This window comes from Ursus arctos, unplaced genomic scaffold (assembly GCF_023065955.2).
Source record: "Ursus arctos isolate Adak ecotype North America unplaced genomic scaffold, UrsArc2.0 scaffold_22, whole genome shotgun sequence".
Taxonomy (NCBI): domain Eukaryota; kingdom Metazoa; phylum Chordata; class Mammalia; order Carnivora; family Ursidae; genus Ursus; species Ursus arctos.
The window spans coordinates 32,289,267-32,308,405 of NW_026622897.1; the positions used below are offsets into that span (position 1 = coordinate 32,289,267).

At 42.1% G+C, this 19,139-nt stretch overlaps 1 protein-coding gene across 1 annotated transcript in view; it reads left to right on the forward strand.

Moving 5' to 3' along the window:
• Window positions 1-212: 212 nt before the first annotated feature.
• Window positions 213-19,139, forward strand: part of DEUP1 (deuterosome assembly protein 1) — a 77,158-nt gene continuing 58,231 nt past the window's right edge. Inside the window, exon 1 of the mRNA XM_048217266.2 lies at window positions 213-278. Coding sequence (XP_048073223.2) covers window positions 232-278 — 47 coding nt within the window. The 5' untranslated portion in view covers window positions 213-231. The remainder of the gene's footprint in view (window positions 279-19,139) is intronic.

A 19,139-nucleotide genomic window follows, 5' to 3' on the forward strand; every position in this document is an offset into this window, starting at 1 on the left:
CTCATTTCAGCCAATACAATAGCCAGTATCATAAATACAGGGCGGGGGGGGGGATTAAAAAGCCCAAATTTCTACATTTTGTAGAATCAAGAGCTACTCCACTTGGAGAAGCGCACACTACATGGTTTGCCGATAGAAGAATCTTCTTGTTTTATAGGTTAATAAAGTAAGCGTTTTAGTAATTTAGATCATTTTCTTCCCTAATAGATTAAAAATCAAGAAACAAATCAGATGCAGCAGTTTCTTGACATGGAGAACCAAGCCCAGAATACGATGGGGTAAGTGTTGATTGAAAATTTTCTGTTTAATAAGTGGGTCCTTAACTGTCCCCCAAACTCCCAGACGATACATGAATTTTGAAATTGCGTATTAATAGAAGGATGTACCAATTACTTTTGGCGAGGTGGATGGAGGGAAATTCAAGTGATTCTAATTAAGAACCTATAGTGTGAATCTTTCCAATTTTGAGTACGGGTCCGTACTCGAAAATCGCCATTTTCCAACTTGTAGTGAGTTTTTCTGGTGTTTCGGATGATGGGTGCCCACACAGGCCAGTGTGATCTAGGGTTCCCAGTTTGCCCCTTTCTTGCTGCACTGAGTGTCCCAGGCTTCCCTCCACACTTGCCCTTAAGGCTGAACTCAACACTTAAAACATAGCCTCAGGACGGATTCGACTCTAAACTACAGAGAACAAACTGATGGCCACCCGAGGGCAGAGGGTGGCGGGGTGGGTGAAACAGGTGTTGGGGAGTAAAGAGTGCACTTATCATGCTGAGCGCCCCGAATTGTAAAGAATTGTTAATTCCTTGTATTATACACCTAAAACTGATAAAACACTGTCTGTTACCTTCCTGGAATTAAAATTTAAAAACTTAATAAAATTTAGAAAAAAAGATTTGGCTCCTCAAACAACAGTAAGAACCGGGTATTTCACCAAAAGTCTCATGAAGAGATAAGGAATAGAATTTGTACAGCATCCCCCATTGTAAAAAATTAAATTCCCTTTCACGAATACCTGTCCCCGCCCCTCCTGTACCACCAGCACCACAGAGATTTCTCTTCCTGTTGTTTCATTTGTCTGCTGGCCACTGGCTCACCCCAAAGCTGGCGGGAGGGGGGGTATGCGAGGGGCGGAACATGGGAGGGACGGGGGTAGGAGTGCTTCTCTTGTGCCTAATCTTGACTGTGACTGACTTGCACTCCTCAAACCACTCCAGGTGTCTCCCTTTCAGTCATTCTGCTCAGACCTTGACTTTGACATCAGGCTAAAGGAAAGCTCCCCAGGTCTGGATAAGAATAATGGTAGGGGAAGAAAGGGATAAAGAAAGGGGGGGTAATCAGAAGGGGGAATGAAGCATGAGAGACTATGGACTCTGAGAAACAAACTGAGGGCTTCAGAGGGGAGGGGGGTGGGGGAATGGGATAGGCTGGTGATGGGTAGTAAGGAGGGCACGTATTGCATGGTGCAGTGGGTGTTATACGCAACTAATGAATCATCGAACTTTACATCGGAAACCAGGGATGTACTGTATGGTGACTAACATAATATAATAAAAAAACATTAAAAAAAAAAAAGAAGAATGGTCAGTTTTGTAAATCTTGCTGCGTATTCCTCCTTACAACAGCCCAGTTAGGTCTTGTTCTCATTGGACAACTAAGAGAATCGAGTGTACTAGTTATAGTCTAAGGTCTTGTAATAAGGAGACCCCAAAACACAGAGGTTTAAGCAAGATTGAAGTTTATTTCTGTTTCATGGACAAGTTTTGGGATAAGCAGCCCAGGACTAGGAGGGCAGCTCTGCCATCCTCACTGCATGATTTTTTATGTCTGGACCCAAAGTGACAGCTTCAGCTTCCAGCACTGGGCTGCTGCCAGAGGGAAGGGGGAGGGGCAAGAGGAGAGGAGATTTGGGTTCTTTTTGGAATGTACCCTAGAAATAGCAGGCCTCACTTCTAGCCATTTCCCATGGGCCAGACCTTCGTCCCGGAGCTACAGCTAACTAGCTGCAAGAGAGGTCAGGACATGTGGTCTCTAACGGAGCAGCTAGATAGCCAGCTAAAGCCTAGGAGATAAAGGAAGAAGAGTGGATATTGGCAGACAGCAGCCTCTGCCACATTTCTGAGCTGAGAAAGGTAGGAAAAAAGAGAAATAAAGCAGCAACTTGCCCCAGAATGTATAACTGGTTAGTGGGAAGGTGGGATTTGAATTCAGCTACGTGTGGCTCTAATCCCTGCATGCTTTGTTTCACTGGAAATGGGTGCCAGTGAGACGTGGGAGCAGCCTGCCTCGTGTCTGTAGCAGAGCCAGGTTAGGATTCGGGATTGAACAGGTGGTAGGTCCCTGATGTGATGACACTGAGGGCTAAGAGGCAGATTGAAGGTCTCGAACCTAAGGTATGGTACTAGATACCACTTCACTCCTGCAGATCTGAGGCCACGGAGACTGCTATTTGTCTTCATTCATTCTTTTGGGGGAAAAGTATAGAATATTGAATGCATAGCAAGCATAACACTAAGCCTCTTGGTTTATACAAAGATTAAGAAACAGACCTTAGAACTTGGAATTTAGTAGGGAGTCATAGAGTTTGTTTGGCTACAATGTAACCACAAGCCTGAAGTGAATGAGAATCACTAGACGTTTCCATGAGGAACTACCCTACTCATCCCAGCAGACATGGGACCAAACATTGACTACCATGGTCTACAAAACATGGAGAGCCAGGTTGGCTTTGCTTCTGTCCTGCACGCTATTGAGTGTAAAACTCTAGGTCATGAAGACAATAAAACCTCATCAGGAACGTGTTACAGAGTTTATCAAACCATGTCACCTACAAACACAGTAATATTTTGTGGCACAACTTCATCTAACAGAGATTTATCTAGAGTCTCCTATAAGCCATTGATTAGTTTCAGCACCAGGAAGAGAAGAGCGAACAAAACAGAGGCCACTCCTCCAAGGGTTAGTGGGAGATACTAACATGTTTCATATGGGCATATGAAGAAAAACAAAGCAGGCTGAGGATGGGAGGATGAATGGGGTGATCAAACAAGAGCTCCTGGTAACGCGGCGTTGGAGCAGAGATTATATTGGGCAAAGAGAGTTCCAGACATAGGAACAGAAAGTGTGAAGGGGTAAGGAGGGAGCTTTTGCACAGAACATTCGTTGGGTGAATCATTATTCTCTAACACCTGGGTTATCGCAGGGTTTGATTTTAATTTTAAATCCGTAATTTTCCCCAATTATAGGTGTTTGTGTTTGTGCTATAATAATCAACCTAAATTCCTTCTAATCAAAACAGCCGTATCTTGAGTTTGTCCTTTTCATTTGTTTCTAGAGTGTGTGCCCAGAACATAAATAATTACAGAATGAACAAACGGTCTCTTTGTATTGGCCTGATAAAGAGAACCGTGTCTAGATTTTGCTTTGTTTCTGTTTCCTTCTTAATTTCTACTCTTACTAGCTTGTTACTATTTATTTTACTTATCTTGTTCCCCTGTTTTTTGAGTTGAAAAATCTGGTTCAGTTATTTTTTTTGATTTCTGAGTTTTATGATTTAAGTAATAAAAGCATTTAAAGCTCAGGCTTCTCCTGAGCACAGCTCTGCTGTGGGCCATAGTATTAGTGTTTCCACTCTCATTTCCTAAATAGTCTGGTATTTCAACTTTGATTTCCTCTGCGACTAATTTGAGATATTTAAGGCATGTAACTTCTGGGGGAGGATGTTAATTATATTTTTATTATTATTACTTTCTAATCTCGCTACCACCATGGTCATCGACTATGGCCTATCCGATATTTCAGTTTCATTAGGAGTGTTCTTATAATCTATTGCATGATCAGCCGTTAGAAATGTCCTTTGGGCATTTGAAGATGCATGTATATTCTGTAGTGGTTGAGTAAAAAGGTTAAAAAAGTTAATACGTGGGTCATCAGACTTCTTACTTATTATGTTTAAATTACTTTTTTCAATTGTTTCATTGTTACCTTACTTTTTGTGTATTTGATCTGTCAAATTTTAAGAAAGATCTTTACCGTAATTGTGATTTTGTCCAATTCTTATATTTGAAACAGTTTTGGTCTTAACAGATTTCAGTGTTCTGTTGCTTAATGCATTGAGGTTCACGGACGTTGTATCTTCTTGGTATATTCTATGATTTAGCTTTGTAAAAGATCTCACAAGTATAGGTTAATGTGTTTTTTTGTTGTTGGAATTCGACTTTGTCTGATATTCATATTGCCATTTCTGCTTTCTTTTTAGTTTACTTTAATCTGTAACGTCCTTGGTCAACCCCTTTGTAACGGAAGAAACTCTGTCTTTCCCTTTCTGTGTAGGGAGAAACCCGTTCTTCTCTCCTATGTCTTTCTTCCCTCTGTGCCTTTATCTTCACAGAGAACACTTCACTTCTGATGCTTCTGGCCATCAAATGTGTGGAGGTTTCTCCCCACCAAGCAATTGTCTGGGACACCAGCTGGGTGCCCTAAAATTTAACGCAAGTCTGACACCGCCTGCGTGGAGATGGCATGCGGTCACACGGGTGAAGGGCTCAGCCCCGCAAGACTGCTCCTCCTGCCACTTTTGATTCCGGGAGCAAGCCCGGGTTGCTGCCTGTGCTTCAGACCGCTGTCGATGGGGGGTTCCAGTGCCCCCCCACCTAATTTGCTAGAACGGCACAGAGAACTCAGGGAAACGCGCTTCCCAGGACAAAGGATGAAGGATACAGATGACCCGCCAGGTGAAAGAGAGGCACAGGGCCAGCGGTGTGGCAAGAGCTGCTTGGCTTCCAGGCCTTTGCCGGGTGGGCCAGCCTCCCAGCACTTCCTGTCTCACCAACCCAGAAGCTCTCCAGACCCCGTGCTTTGGGGATTTTTATGGTGGCTCCGTCGTGTAGGCATAATGGACCATTAACTCCATTTGCAGCCCTTCTCCCTTCTCAAGAGCACGGAAGGTGGGGCTGAAAATCCCAAGTTTCCAGTCATGGCTTGTTCTTTGCAGTGACCAGCCCTCATGCAGGAGCCCACCCAGAACTGCCTCATTAGAACAAAAGGCACTCCCATCACCCGGGAAATTACAGAGGTTTCGGGAGCCCTGTGCTAGGAACCAGGCTCAAAGACCAAATGTTGGGGCCAAAGATGCTCCTGGTGCTCTTCTCACTTAGGAAATGGCAAGGATATTAGCAGCTCTGTGCCAGGAATCGGGGGGCAGAGACCAATGTATATTTTCTATTATCTCACACTCTTCTTTTGAAATTTTTTTTTTAAAGATTTTATTTCTTTATTCGACAGAGACAGAGACAGCCAGCGAGAGAGGGAACACAAGCAGGGGGAGTGGGAGAGGAAGAAGCAGGCTCATAGCGGAGGAGCCTGATGTGGGGCTCGATCCCATAACGCCGGGATCACGCCCTGAGCCGAAGGAAGACGCTCAACCGCTGTGCCACCCAGGCGCCCCCTTGAAATTTTTTATATCATATTTGTGTCTCTTGTAAAGAGCATATGGTGAGATTTAAAAATATACTTCAATTGGAGAGTCTTTGCCATTAAAAAGAGGATTTATTTATTTATTTATTTATTTATCTATTTATGCTAACATTTGACCCATTTTGATTTCCCCAAATTTGCTAGTCTGATCTAATTTTCTTTTTCCTCATTTTCCCTTAGAAGTTTTACATCCTATTTTATAAGCTGTCAGTGAACATTTTTTAAAAGATTTTATTTATTTATTTGAGAGAGAGACAGAGAGAGAGAGCACAAGCAGGGGAGGGGCAAAGGGAGGAGGAGAAGCACACCTTGCTGAGCAGGGAGCCTGATGCAGGGCTCAATCCTGGGACTCCGGGTTCATGACCTGAGCCGAAGGCAGCCACTTAACAGGCTAAGCCACCCAGGCATCTCTCAATGAACATTTTTTACAAACATTTTAAATTTGGGTTTCTCTTTTGGCATCCTGAATTTTAACTGTGTCTTTTGACTTCCCTCAACCTTTTCCCTCTATTAAGACTTAACCTTTGGTAGCACTTGTGCTTTCCCATTCCCTTATCTCACCTCCAAGAAATAATCTGGATTTCTAATTCCTGGTCACTATTAATTCATAGTATTAATTATTACATATAAGATAATGTTAATTATTATTGTATTCTTCTATTATTTTACAGTCCTTTCTTAACAGCTGTAAGTTCGCATTGCTCATTACTATTGTTTGTATGCAAAATCTTCCCTGTTCTTAATTTAAAAAAAAATCTTCATTTTAATTTGAGTGAAGTACTTCTTAGACCTTTCCATAAAAATGAACATGGGTGAGGGGTGCCTGGGTGGCTCAGTCACTTAAGCATCCGACTCTTGGCTTCAGTTCAGGTCATGATCTCAGGGTTGTAGGATTGAGCCCCAAGTCAGGTTCCGAGGTCAGCAGGGAGTCTGGTTGAGATTCTCTCTCCCTCTCCGTCTTCCCCTCCCCCTGTGCATGCATACTCTTTCCCTCTCTTTCTCTCTCTCAAATAAATAAATAAATAAATCTTGTTTTTCAAAAAGGACATCCTAACTTGGTACATGTGCAAATGTCTTATTTATATTCTCGCACAGGAACTCTGTGACATTACTCTCATTGTCTTGAAGCATTGGGTGCTGCAGAGGGAAAGTCTAATGCCAGTGTTGTTCTCTCTCTTTCAGGTTTGTTCTTCCCTCCTTTCCTCCTTTTTCTGCGTGTGTGTGTGTGTGTGTGTGTGTGTGAAGGTTTGTAGGATTTCTTTTGGAAATTTACAAATTTGGAATTTACAGATTTACCAGGATAACTTTCTAGGTATGGATTCTTTCGCAGTAATCCCTCACAGAATTTGGTGAGCACTTTTACACTAAAAGATTCAGATCTCTTCAACTCAGTGACATTTTCTTCTAATTTTTTTGGTTAATGATTCTCCGCTCTCTTGTTTCATTCTCATCTCCTAGAAGGATCCTATCTTTTTCCTTTCCCTCGTAATTTCCATTGTTGTTCTTTGCTTTATGTCCTGGAGGAATTTCTGGAGTTCTCTGACTTTTATTTCAGCACTGATTATGATGTTTTTACTGTCTCTCCTGGGCTCTTTAGTACTGGCAACCAAACCAGAACCATGTGATCAGGACCTGAGCCAAGGTCAGACAGTTAACACACTGAGGCACCCCAACGGTCATTTCTAAATAAGAATTTAATAGGAAAAAAATGCTTTGAGCAATCCTAAGGTCAACGAAATACATATATAGAGTCCCAAAAGTGAATGAATTCCGGAGTGTTTCTTTTAAAAAATGTTTTTTTCCTTGTATAAGTGGATTCCCCTATAATGGCTTACTTCTTTAAAATATCTTTTCTAACTGAAAAAGAACATTTATCCGAATCTTTCTTTACTGGGTTACACATGTATATAGTTTAAAAAGTCATTTGGTTCCTTATCGCTGTTGTTAAAAAACAAGAGTCTCCTGTTCCCTCCCCAGTTTTCCATTCCCCAGAGGCAATTCTTTCGGCGGATTCTTTTGATATTTATCTCCATATCTCTATATAACATGCTTATCTTGCTACTTCTTGATTTTTCAGTTTTAGGTACTATCTGTTGATTGCCCTCTGCCACCTCATTCCCACCACACACAGTTCCACACACACATACACACAGTCCTACACATACACGTACACAGTCCTACACATACACGTACACAGTCCCACATATACACAGTCACACAGCCACACACACAGCCACACATACACATATGCACAGTCCTACACATATACATACACAGTCACATACATACACATATACATAGTCCCACACATACACATACACACAGTCACACACATACACATCCAGTCACACACATACACAGTCACACACATACACATATACACAGTCACACACATATACACAGTCACACACATACACATATACATAGTCCCACACATACACATACACACAGTCACACACATACACATCCAGTCACACACATACACAGTCACACACATACACATATACACAGTCACACACATATACACAGTCACACACATACACATATACATAGTTACACACATACGCATACACACAGTCACACACATACACACAGTTCCACACATACACAGTCCCACACATACACAGTCACACACATACACAGTCCCACACATACATAGTCACACAATCACACATTCACACACATATACACAGTCACATACACACAGTCACATACATACACACACATACACATATGCAGTCCCACACATACACAGTCACACAATCACACACACAGCCACACACACTTACACACAGCCACACACATACACATACACATAGTCACACACATACACACAGTTCCACACATATAGTCTCACACACACACACACACACACACATGCACAGTCATACTTCCCATTCTTCCATCCTCCCAATACACCATAATTCTGATTGCATCAACATTCTGTTTGCCTCGTTATGACTTGAGAAATGCTCCTCACCTCCAAGCCATGTAGCATGCTGTGATGACTCTTCCTTTCCTATAAAACATTTTGTTTTCTCCTGGGGTTAAGCACTCTAGTATCTTAACTATAATTTTTTAAAGTTTTCTTCTTCATAATTTCCTTCCAAAAATGTCTTTCTGTTTGTATTTGACCTAGTTGTGGAAACTGCTTTCGTCAAACGCCCGCGATCCCTGGCTGCTCATGCCTGTGTAGGAGGGCAGAGTCAAAGCCAACAGGAAAGAGGTCCTCAATGACAGGGGGCTTCACTGCGTCTCATCAGCCTCGTCTTGCTCAGTCTCTGTCTCAGGCTGGTCAGATTCTAGAGAACACTTTTCTAAATTCTCCTGCTTAGAAGGCATAAATTGGGCCACCAGCGCTTACCCTCTACCTCGTTGGGTTGCTTCTTGGCTTTCTCTACCAGCTACTATTATCCATTTCCTTGTAGATTAAAAATATCCCTTTGCTTTATCTTAGTAGGATTTGGGAAGGAAAAATGTGTATGTTCATCCATCTTCAACCAAAAATCTCATTTTTCTCTACTAAATCATTTACGCTACTTTTGATTCTGTGACTTACATCTTAGTCATTGATCTCGTTCATAGAATCTTACCAAATCCTTCCTAAAAATCTGCTGCATGATCTGCCAATTTTTTTTAATCTGCCATGAAAGTCATATTTTCAAAGAACCAAGGCAGATGGATAATAAAGCATAAGTTCTCACATCTAATTCAGAAAAACCCTTTAAAGCAGTACTCTATGTGTGCGTCTTTCTTAACCTTTTAAGTGTTCTTTCCCCTGAGATGTATTAATTCATAATCACAACTTCACTTCCCAGTTTCTTAGTTTAATAGTTTTAATTTGTAAAACACTCTAATATAAGTCAATATATTGGCAGTTTAATAAATTGTAGTAAAGTATTCTCTTTTTTTAAAGATTTTACTTATTTATTTGAGGGAGAGAGAGAGAGAGAGCACAAGCAGTGGAAGAGGGAGAGAGAGAAGCAGGCTCCCTGCTGAGCAGGGAGCCTGATGTGAGACTCGATCTTAGGACCCTGGGATCATGACCTGAGCCAAAGGCAGCTGCTTAACTGACTGAGCCACCCAGGTGTCCCTAAACTGTAGTGATGTATTCTTTTTGCACATTGAAAATTCTTTTTTTTTTAATTTGGTTGATTATCTTGCTTTCTGAATGGCCCAGTCTACACCCCTATTATTCTCCCTCCATTCTTTATTCCCACCCACACATACTCCTTTCCAGAGTAATCAGATCTGATAAGTTGTAGTTCCTAGTTTCTCTGAAGAAGAAACAAAGTGAAATAGACCTGGGGTAAAATCCTGATATTTTACTTTTAAAATATTTTAAAAATCCTGACATTTTACATTGCAGGTAGATCCTGAAATGTTAGCATGGTGCTCAGGGATTGTAGGAATTCACAGAGTGATTTTGAAAGGGAGGAAGAAACTAAGAAGGGAGGGAGCGGGGGAGAGAGGAAAGGAGGGTGGGAGAGAGTGGGGAAGGAAGAAAAGGAAGGGAAAGATTCCTTTGAGAAACTAATTAAGCTGCTACTGAGTTTAGGCAAAGATTAAAAATGCCACCGTGTAGGATATATTTGCACATACTTTTTACAGGACAACAGTTATGCGAGGTTAATTGCAGTAGTTACAAGTTACAAGTGATATGTGTCAACCCAGGCGTGTACATCATGGGCGAGGCACACTGGCTGTGTAAAATGGGAAGTCACTGGAGGGCTTCGAGCAAAGCAGTGACCTTCTCTGACAGCGTTTTGAAAGGCTTACTCCAGTTTGTTCTGTGGAGAATAGACCACAGCAAGGCAAGGGCAGGAGGGCGAGACAAGCTGAGCCGTTGCAGTAATTCAGGTGGAAGATGACAGTGGTTTGGATCAGGTGGGTAGAAGTAGAAATAGTCACAAATAGGTACATTTTGACAGAGGTGCTGACAATATTTAGAGATCGTGGATTGCATATGTGGTGTGCAAGGAGATGGGCAAAGGATGACCCAAAAGCTCTTCCCCCACCATTTGGGAGGATAAGACTGTCATTTATTAAAATCAGGAAGGCTAGAGAAAATGCAAGCTTGGTTTGAGATGCCTGTCACGCATCCAGCTGAAGACGTCAAATAACTAGGTGTGTGTACAAGTCTCCACGTAGCTTCCTGCTCCCCACCCTCAGGGCGGGGCTTTTTTGTTTGTGGTCACCTTATGGCTGCAAGATGGCTAACCGCCTCAACCATTACATCTGCCTTCCAGAACGGGAGCAGAGGAAGGGCAATGGCTAAACAAAGAGCACATGCCAGCATTTTATTTTGGCTTTGGCTTCTTCGAGAAGCCAAAGCCCTGAAACAAGGATTTGATGCAAAGTGGTTTATTTGGGAGATGAAAACTGTGGTATATTTGTTTCCTCTGACTGCCATATAACAAACTTGGTGGCTTAAACAACCAAAATTGGTTCCCTCACAGTTCTGGAGTCCAGAAGTCCAAAATCACTGCGTCAGCATCAAGGTAGCTGGAGGGCTACATTCCCTCCGGAGGCTCTGGGGAAGAATCTGTTCCTTGCCTCTTCCAGCCTCCGGTGGCTGCCGGCATTTCTTGGCTTCTGGCCACATCTCTCTGACCTTTCAAGCCAGCATCTTCACGTCTCTCTCTGGTTCACCTCCATATCCCTTCTCCTGTGTGTGTCACATCTCCCCCTGCCTCTTTCTTAGGGCACACCCAGATAATCTAGGATAATCTCCCCATCTCAAGATCATTAACTTAACCAAAAACCTTTCTTCTAAATAAAGTAGCATTTATTTATTTATTCTATAGATTCAGATGTGGTATCTTTGGGGGCCGTGTTTCATCCTACCACCTATGGGAATAGGGAAGTGAAATAAGACACGGCAAGTTATGAAACCAGCTATCACTGAGGGTGACATTAGGCTTTCAATGGGGAGACTCTGGAACCCAGTCTAGAGCACAGCCCTCAGAGTTATCCATCCAAGGAGCAGGTATTTACACACCAGTAAATGATAGTCACTGGTTGAAGATTGCTCCTGGGAGGGCTTCAATTTCCTGTTACTCCTGGCCTATCACGCAGGTGGCAAAGAGGACCCCAGTGGCAAAAGGAGGGACTCGGGCAAAGAAATGCAGGTTTTGTCCCCAAGTGGTAAGTGTGAGGGATGTGTAGGCACCAAGGACAACTGCTCTAGCTCTCTTTTAAATAGCTTCATGGCTCTTTGCTACCTCTCACAGGCCAGATTTTGTTGCATGGCCATGCCTAGCTGCAGGGGAGACTGGCCAGCGTAGTCGTGTTTTTAACTAGACACATTTCCACCCTGAGTAACACTGGAGATCTGTTATGGAAGAAAGGAAGGGTGGATGTTGGGTAGACACCTAGCCGAGTGGGAGATAAGAATGGAATCAGACAAGTGATAAGGATGACTCAGACCAAGGTTTTATCACCCGATAGGGTGAGAAGTGATCAGAATTTAGGATATAATGGAGGCAGTGCCAGTAGACCTGGTGTTCTGGGGTTTGAGGAAACACAATCTCAGATCGTGAGAGTTGTTGTTTTGTTTTGTTTTAAGATTTTATTTATTTATTTATTTGACAGAAAGAGAGAACAGCAGGGGGACCAGCAGACAGAGGGAGAGGGAGAAGGAGGCTCACCTGTCAGGGAGCCCAATGTGGGGCTCGATCCCAGGACTCTGAGCCGAAGGCAGATGCCCAATGACTGAGCCACTCAGGCGCCCCAGATCATGAGGGTTTTAATCTTAAGCAACTGTAGCAGTGTTGCCAATTAAAGAGATAGGGTGGACTGGAGTGGGAGCAGGTCCGTGGTGCAGGGAGTCAAGTACTGTTTTGAATATGAAAAGTTTCAGATGCCTGTAGACATCCTGTTGGAATGTTGATGTAGAATCGTTGTTGGATATAGAAGTCTGGAGCTCAGAACTCAGGCTGCAGAGAGAGATTTGGAAGTTACAAGAACAAGTGGGCATTAGAGGGTTCATTTCCAACATCCAGGAAACAGTGTATTTTCTATTTTCTTAATATTGGAAAAACAGATTTTATCAATTTTTTTAAGATTTTATTTATTTATGTGACAGAGAGACAGCCAGCGAGAGAGGGAACACAGTAGGGGAGTGGGAGAGGAAGAAGCAGGCTCCCAGCGGAGGAGCCTGATGTGGGACTCGATCCCGGAACGCCGGGACCAAGGCAGATGCTTAACAACTGCGCTACCCAGGCACCCCAGATTTTATCAATGTTTACCTAATTCTTTGCTTTTAGGATCCAGTGAAATAGCTGGCTCTAGTTTTAAATAGAAAAAGGTTAAATGGCTATCCTCATTTGTACTAACACTGCAGTCTTTCATCAAATACACCTTCTAGCAAGAGGGGATTTTAATTGTCCTAGAGATTGGCTTATAGAATCCAAGCTAGTGCATATGTAGTTTATTATTAATTATACCATGGATCTCTGTATGAATATGAAATAATATTTCAGATATGCAAGTTTATGAGGATACTGAAGTTACTTTTATTTCTAGATAATTATAAAAATCACCTGAAGAAAGAGGGTTGGTGTTCGCTAATATTTCAACTGTCTTACATCATTCAATCCGTGAACCAGGGTGTTACTCAGAAGAGGAATAGTCATTATAGAAAAAATTTTAAGAAAAGGTTTATCTGTAATATAGGTATTTGAAAGATCTTCCATTCTTTTTAGAACAAAAAAATGTGAGATTTTAAATTTGTATGTACCTAGAGTTCTGATAAAACGTTGATAGAGACTTGGAAGCTATCACACGGCATTTTATTTCTATAAATGTCATTCTTTGATGATTTTGATGAAGGCTCTGGAATAAGGCCTTGATAAGTGCATGTAAGCACGCTTTTTGGGAATGGTGGGATTTATACTCTTCCACATCCCAACATTGAGCTTATTACAGATGAGGGAGCAGAATGGACTGAGTGTGAGCCACCATCTCAAATATGCAGTAAAAACAGGCACCGTAATGCTGCTAAGTCAGCACACATTAACTATGACAGAAAATAGCATTTTTTTGGACAATGGGAAAAGTGCTTGAGAAAAGCTATTTTGAGCTATAATTTGGTAACTAATTTTGAACGAGGGCAACTGTGAAATTATGACCGAGGAATCATAAAGTAGTAAGCCTTTCACTTTACTGTCTTGGGGGGACCAGTCAACTACGGAGCAGGCTGACATCACAGACATGTCTATGAAAGTGGGTTCGGGGCACCTGGGGTCTCTCCCATTTAGTTCTGGGGTGTAGTACAGTATTTGATATACAGAATAGGGTCTATGAGCCACCACAGAAAAGTTAAATTATATTGGTATAGCTAAATATATAGTACTATAACTAAGACAAATCATGTGTTGCTACATTTTAGAATGAGTTTCATTAAGATATTTTGGAAGAGTTAAGACCTAATATGATGGCTCATATTGCCCATTGACATTCTGGAAACTCGTTTTCTTAGTCTTCCGTGTTGCATGACATAGTCTCCTCTTTCTCTTCAGCCTGTGCTTTCCTTTCTCAATCCCTCCACTTCCTCCAGGATGACTTCTGTATTTGTTTTTCAAATCCCCTCTTCTCTCGTTTAAGATCAAGATTCATTTCATTCTGACATCTCTTATGTCCCCAAATGAACCCACTTTGTTTTTTACAGACCTGTTTCTCCATTTCTGTTTTCCAGATTGATGATGGGTTGGCTGCCCCTACATCCCACCTGGCCCAGAACAGTCACTGCTTTATACCTTTGTCCTGGCATAATTATCATTAGTGCCCCTTCCACTTCCAAAATTGTCCTGGTTTGGATAATTTATCACATGTTTACCATAGCCATCTGTCTGATGAAGGTCTGCCTTTGTATGAACTAGCACGTAAGCCCATATATGAAAGGACTTTGGAGGGACTACATGCTCATGTACTTTACTCCAGCTCTTTTTACTCTGAATGACTCTCCACTTTCCATTCTCCTGTTCCCCCAACACATCGGCCACCATTACCTCCATTTATATCATCAGCTTTCTATTTTGCTCTCTTCATATATTTTGACTCTAGGTTCCTCAGATTGGTACATCACCCTGCAAGTCTCAGTGTGCCCCCTTCCTTCTGGTTTGAGACCTCTCTCCTGACCCCACGATCCTTCTCTTGGGAATTGTTCCCGGGGATAAACCCAGTAATCAGGGCCAGGGTTTGTATGTCATAAGTAGTGTATCAGACACAATCCACCCAGTCCCTAAATCTGGAAGACTCAGAGGACTTTTTTCTTTTTTAGTGCCTCAATCAACTTTCTAAAATTGGAAAAATAAGACCTACTTCACGGGTCTGACATTTTGGAAACTCGTTTTCTTAGTTTTCCATGTTGCATGACATAGTCCATAAGGATCCGTAAGAGGAAGAGCAGGAAAGTAATTAGCATAGTGTTAGTCAGCGTTTGACTAAAAGGAGAAATGAAAATATGAATAATGTTAGTGCCCAGCTCTGTGAAGAAGGCTAAACTAAGCCTTTTGTATTTCATTTTGAAGTTCAATAGATTTAGGAGCAAATACTGATGCTGTGGAGACCAACTGCTCTTAATTATCTCTGAAAAACTGAAGAAGGGAAGATATACTAGATTAGAAAATTGAATTTCAAAAAGAAATATTAAATTTGACAGAAGGCTGAGTTGGATGTAAATCTGAGTTTGACTAAGTCTTCAGGAAGACTCTGGAAGGGATTATGGGTGGTTTGTGAGCATCCGAGGCGGAAGCAGTGGCCCCAGGACTCAGCATAGGCACATACGGGATCAGCCTGGGCTCACGGGGCTCATATGCGGGTGCATCAGGGAACGTACAGATAGAATCTTACTTGGGCTTTGCCATAATATTTTACAGGGCTTATCATGACATTTTTATGGGCAGAAAAAAAGAGAAAAGATTGTAAATTTAATTAAGTGGATTAGAAATGGATTATAAGACAAGAAATAATCACCAGATCATTGTCACTCTGAAGGGCTTGGTAGTGGAATGCCTTAGAGCTCTGTCCTCCGTCCTGTCTTGCGTGACATTTTACAGTCACTTGTAGTAAAAAAACATATTTCTCTATGAAACAAGTAATGCTTATCAGATCTGCAGCTGACACAAAACTGTGAGGTATAGTGAATGTATTTTCTGACAGAAACAGGATCCCCAAACATAAGCTCCTTGAGGAAGGCTTCTGTGGTAACCCGTCCTGTCCAAGTTTGTACTCAGAACCCTTCCTTTCGAGTCCCCGAAGAGCTGCACTTATTCGTCAGTCTCACATTGTCCCTGTCTTGAGAGCGTCTATGCGCAGCTCATGTGTCTCTGTCTTCACAGTTCCTCACACAGCGGGCAGCAGTCGCTGAGTCAATGTTTGCTTCAGTAAAGAACCAGTGATGACAACACACGTTGAGAGGCTGAAACTATCACTCTGAAATTTAATAAGGATAAATATAAAGCTCTGTCCTCAGAGCACCTCCCCCCGCCCCCGCAAGATGAAACAAGCACAAGATAGTGGTTTTTTTTGTAGCACACGTGAGAAAGGTGTTTGGACAAGAATAAACTCACCTTGAAATGGTATCCTATCACTGCTTTGCCTTTCTCCTTCCCAGATTCGAAGCTAAGGTGATTTTCATCTGCTTGAATAAAAATACATGGCACCTAAAACCAAGGATGTGAGAGTCCCTGTCTAAACTGATTAGACCGTAGCTGAGGTATTCTGTCAAAGTTCTGAGTGGTACATTTCAAGGAGGAAATCAACACAGGAACTTGTTCAGCGGAGAGCCACCAGGATTAGAAAGGGTCTGAAAATCTTACCATAGTCATTCACTTTTTCATTCATTCAACAAATGGTATATTAAGCGTCTAGTATTTTCCAGGCAGTATACTAGATAGTGAGTGGTGGAGAAAAAAGAAATCTCCACGGGCAATTGGAGGAAATAAAGATACTTGTGGAAATAAACAAAGACTATCCAAATGAGAACAAACGAAGCCTATTTCTTCAAAGCTTGCTGTAGCAAGGGAGTCAGCAACCATCACTTATATTCGGCAGAGACAGGCCAGGTGGGAAAGCTTTACAGTAAACAAGAGACGACTTCGGGTATGTTCTCATTGGATGGAGGCTGCTACAGGGAAGCCGAGGCAGGATTAGTGGAAGCGGGGCATCCGATGGGATTAGTTTGGGGAGCGTAATTGCTTTCTCCAGTTGGTCCTGAGTTGGAAGTGGGGGCAGAAATTAAGGAAGCTGTCAATCATTGACCGAATCCTGACCATTCTAGGACTCTTGCTATAGATGTTGTGGGTAAGAGTCTGTTATGTTCTGGCCATTGGCTGTTCAAATATTCAGTATCTACTATTGAACACTGAGAAAACTTGAAAGAATCTGGAGGTATTGACAACTGCATTTGACATATTGGTAACTGTATTCAAGTACTTGAAGGTCTATCATGTTGAAAAGGCATTTGTTCTGCATGGTCCCAGTGGATCAAATTAGAACCAGTGGGTGCAAAATCTCTTCAAAATAAGAAAGAACTTTTTAAAACTCATCGCTATCTGGATACAGTGTCAGACAGCAGTTACCTGGTAAAGGAGAAATTCAGACCTAGGCTGCGTGACCTCTTGGCAGTGATATTGTCAAACAGTTCAAGCCTTGGCACGCACCAGAATCCCTTGATAGCTTTGTTAGCGATGCAGAATGGCCTCTGTTGCAGACCTGCTGAATCTGATCTGTGGGGTATCATGCACGATTGTCTTACGAAACATTGCGAAAGACGTGCAAACACTGGATGGGTAGTTGGGCAAGGTGACTTGTAGAAGTGCTTCCACCCTGAGTCTAATATCCTAATATTTTCACGGCATTGTCACAACCAGGAAAGAAACCATTCGCTCATTTATTTAACGATATTGATTGAGTAGCTTCTGTTTTGTCGCACTCTACTTTCGGCCTATATTTTAGTTCCATTAGCATGGTGTGTTCCTACATGCCGAGGAGATACTGATGAAAAGAGCTCATTTGTTCATTTTTCAAAAATTTATTGAGCATCTGCTATGTGCTGGAGCACTGTGCTGAGCTCCAGTGAGATGGTGATGAAAAGGACCAATATAATCCTTTTTCTTTCAGAACTTATAATAGCAGGGAAAAACAGAGTATATTTATAGTAAAGGTGATACATGTTGTTATGAAAAGAAAATGGTGTGAAAATGATTCTTTTTGTTCTGCTGTTGTTCCCCACATCATAACTCCAATTAAAATTCGATCAACTTATTTATAGAGAAATTAGTACTTCCTTTCCTCAGGTTTGCTTTAGGTTTTACATAAAAATGGAGAACCTTTGGGCCTTAATCCAGGAATGCTGGAAGACTTCAGAGTGGCACTTTGCACTTAAAAGCTCTCTGATGTCGAAACTGGTGAGTCTGCTGGTGAATGAACCGATCAAAGGGGCATCCTTCGTTCAGGTTGACCGGGCATTTTAGAAAGTGATTCTGGAAATTCTGAGTTCTTTGGGTTCTGATACCTCTTCCTAACCCTATTGTGATGGAGCTAATTTAGGCTATATTTTTCAAGCGAGTTCTTATTCAAAACATCATGTCCTTCGCTGTGTGGTACACGGAAGGGAGCTAAAGATGGGAAGCAGCTGCTTACGATCTAGATCCGGCTCTTCCACTAGTTACTGTGTGACCTTGACCTCTCTGGGCCTGAGGGTTTTCAGAATGCTAAATGATCCTTAATCACGTCCAAAATTCTGATTTGGTGAGAGGAAATGGAGAAGATATCATTTCTTGCCTGCTTTTCCCTCCTGCCTTCCTCCCACCCACACAAATATATTAGAAGCCCCGTCACCACCACTGAATGGATACTGAAATAACTCACTTTCTAATTTGGACATGTGTGTGTTCCTTAGGCTGAAATCTGAGGCTTCAACATCTGCCTGCATATCCAGTCTGCATAACTGGACTTATTCCAGGCCCCTGTGGAATGTGTCAGCTTCTTTGAAGGAGAACCCTGCCCCGGGAGCACCCAGCAATCTGTCCTCACAACTCGCACCTCTATAAATCTAGCTATTACCAAGGGTTTTGTTTCACATATAAATAGACCCTTTGAGACCCACGATATTGGCCCTTATCCAAATAATAGTATCCCCATTATTTAAAGACTTACATTACTCTGCCCACCTGCCTGAACAGATTCCTTCCAAAGGGATACGAGCCAGATCACGCCAAGTTCCCCTCCTGAAGGAGGAGTCCTGTCGCCCAATTAGTACCCTTGAATCAGGTCCTCCGTAGCCTGGGGTTGCTCTTCTATCCCTGACAGGCAGAGTTGAAGTCCCAGTCTGCCCGCCATCAAACTTATTCAAGCTATGACAGACATCGTTACAGGTATATTACAGGGAAGAACATTGAACCATTTTTCATATTTTGAATTTTCCATAGAATCAGCCCACTCTGAAATTGTTATTTTATTTAATTTTTTTGAGCTAACTTCCTTCATTGCCACCTTGTTTCTGACATAATCTGCACATGTGTTTCTATTTTAGGACTTCCTTGTTTAAGTCAAAACTTTTGGCTCTGGGGGACCCATGCACTACCACTACACTAAGGAAAGAATAGAAGCAGTGGCTTTATCAATGTGTTACATTATATTATGACAGCAACTATACT